At 71.8% G+C, this 894-nt stretch overlaps 1 protein-coding gene across 1 annotated transcript in view; it reads left to right on the plus strand.

Annotated features, from left to right (window-relative positions):
• Positions 1–431: 431 nt before the first annotated feature.
• Positions 432–894, plus strand: part of IFITM10 (interferon induced transmembrane protein 10) — an 18,469-nt gene continuing 18,006 nt past the window's right edge. The window contains exons 1-2 of the mRNA XM_023537367.1: positions 432–473; positions 607–893. Of these exons, the coding sequence (XP_023393135.1) occupies positions 432–473; positions 607–893 (329 nt within the window). The remainder of the gene's footprint in view (positions 474–606; position 894) is intronic.

The raw sequence follows: 894 nt of genomic DNA on the forward strand, positions 1-894 counted from the left end.
CCCTGCGAGCGCGCGCGCTTGGGGTCCTGGGCGCCGCTTTCGGCGGCGGTTGGGGGCGGGGGCGTTGCGCACGAGTTTGGAGCCCCCCCCCCCCACTCAGACGCCGTGGTCATCCTCTGGCAACTGTGTCTGAGGGTGGCATCTCTGAGCGCTGGGGTGTGCCTGGGGTCTGGAGTGGTGGTGTTGGCGTTTGTGGGCGACGTGTCAGTGGGGGTCAGGCTGCAGGTGCCCCAGACAGCTCTGCCCCCTGCCACGCCGTGCCCGAGGCCGGGTCTGCTGTGCTGCGCTGCGCCGGCGGGCCGCGGTGCTGTCCGTTCTGTTTATTGAAGCAGCGTGTCAGTGGGGGCCTTGCTGGGTGTGTGTGGGGGGGTGGTGCTGCTGTGTGTCGGTGGGTGAATGTGCGCAGATGGCAAAGCGATGAAAAGACCCCAATGTTCGTGCCCAGGCTGCTGTGGAGGGCTCTGGCTGGGCGGGTGGGGGCGGCAGGTGGCAGGCTGGCAGCTGGCTGCCTGGTTGGGATTTCCATCTCCTGCGGGGCTGCAGGGGAGAGGCGGGGTGGGCTCTGCAGGGCGGCAGGACCCAGCTCTCGCTCTCTCCTCCCTCCAGGCCCAGGGCCTCGGCCAGTGCCCAGCCCCGCTGGGAGCCCCGGTCAGCACCACGGACGGCGCCCAGGAAGCCCGAGTGCCCCTGGACGGGGCCTTCTGGATCCCCCGGCCCCCGGCAGGCTCGCCCAAGGGCTGCTTCACCTGCGTGTCCAAGCCCCCCGCCCTGCAGGCGCCGGCGGCCCCTGCCCCTGAGCCCTCGGCCTCACCCCCCATGGCGCCCATGCTCTTCCCCATGGAGTCCAAGAGCGGCAAGGCGGACAGCGTGCGGGCCGCCGGGGCCCCCCAGGCC

This window comes from Pteropus vampyrus, unplaced genomic scaffold, assembly GCF_000151845.1.
Source record: "Pteropus vampyrus isolate Shadow unplaced genomic scaffold, Pvam_2.0 Scaffold187, whole genome shotgun sequence".
NCBI classification, from domain to species: domain Eukaryota; kingdom Metazoa; phylum Chordata; class Mammalia; order Chiroptera; family Pteropodidae; genus Pteropus; species Pteropus vampyrus.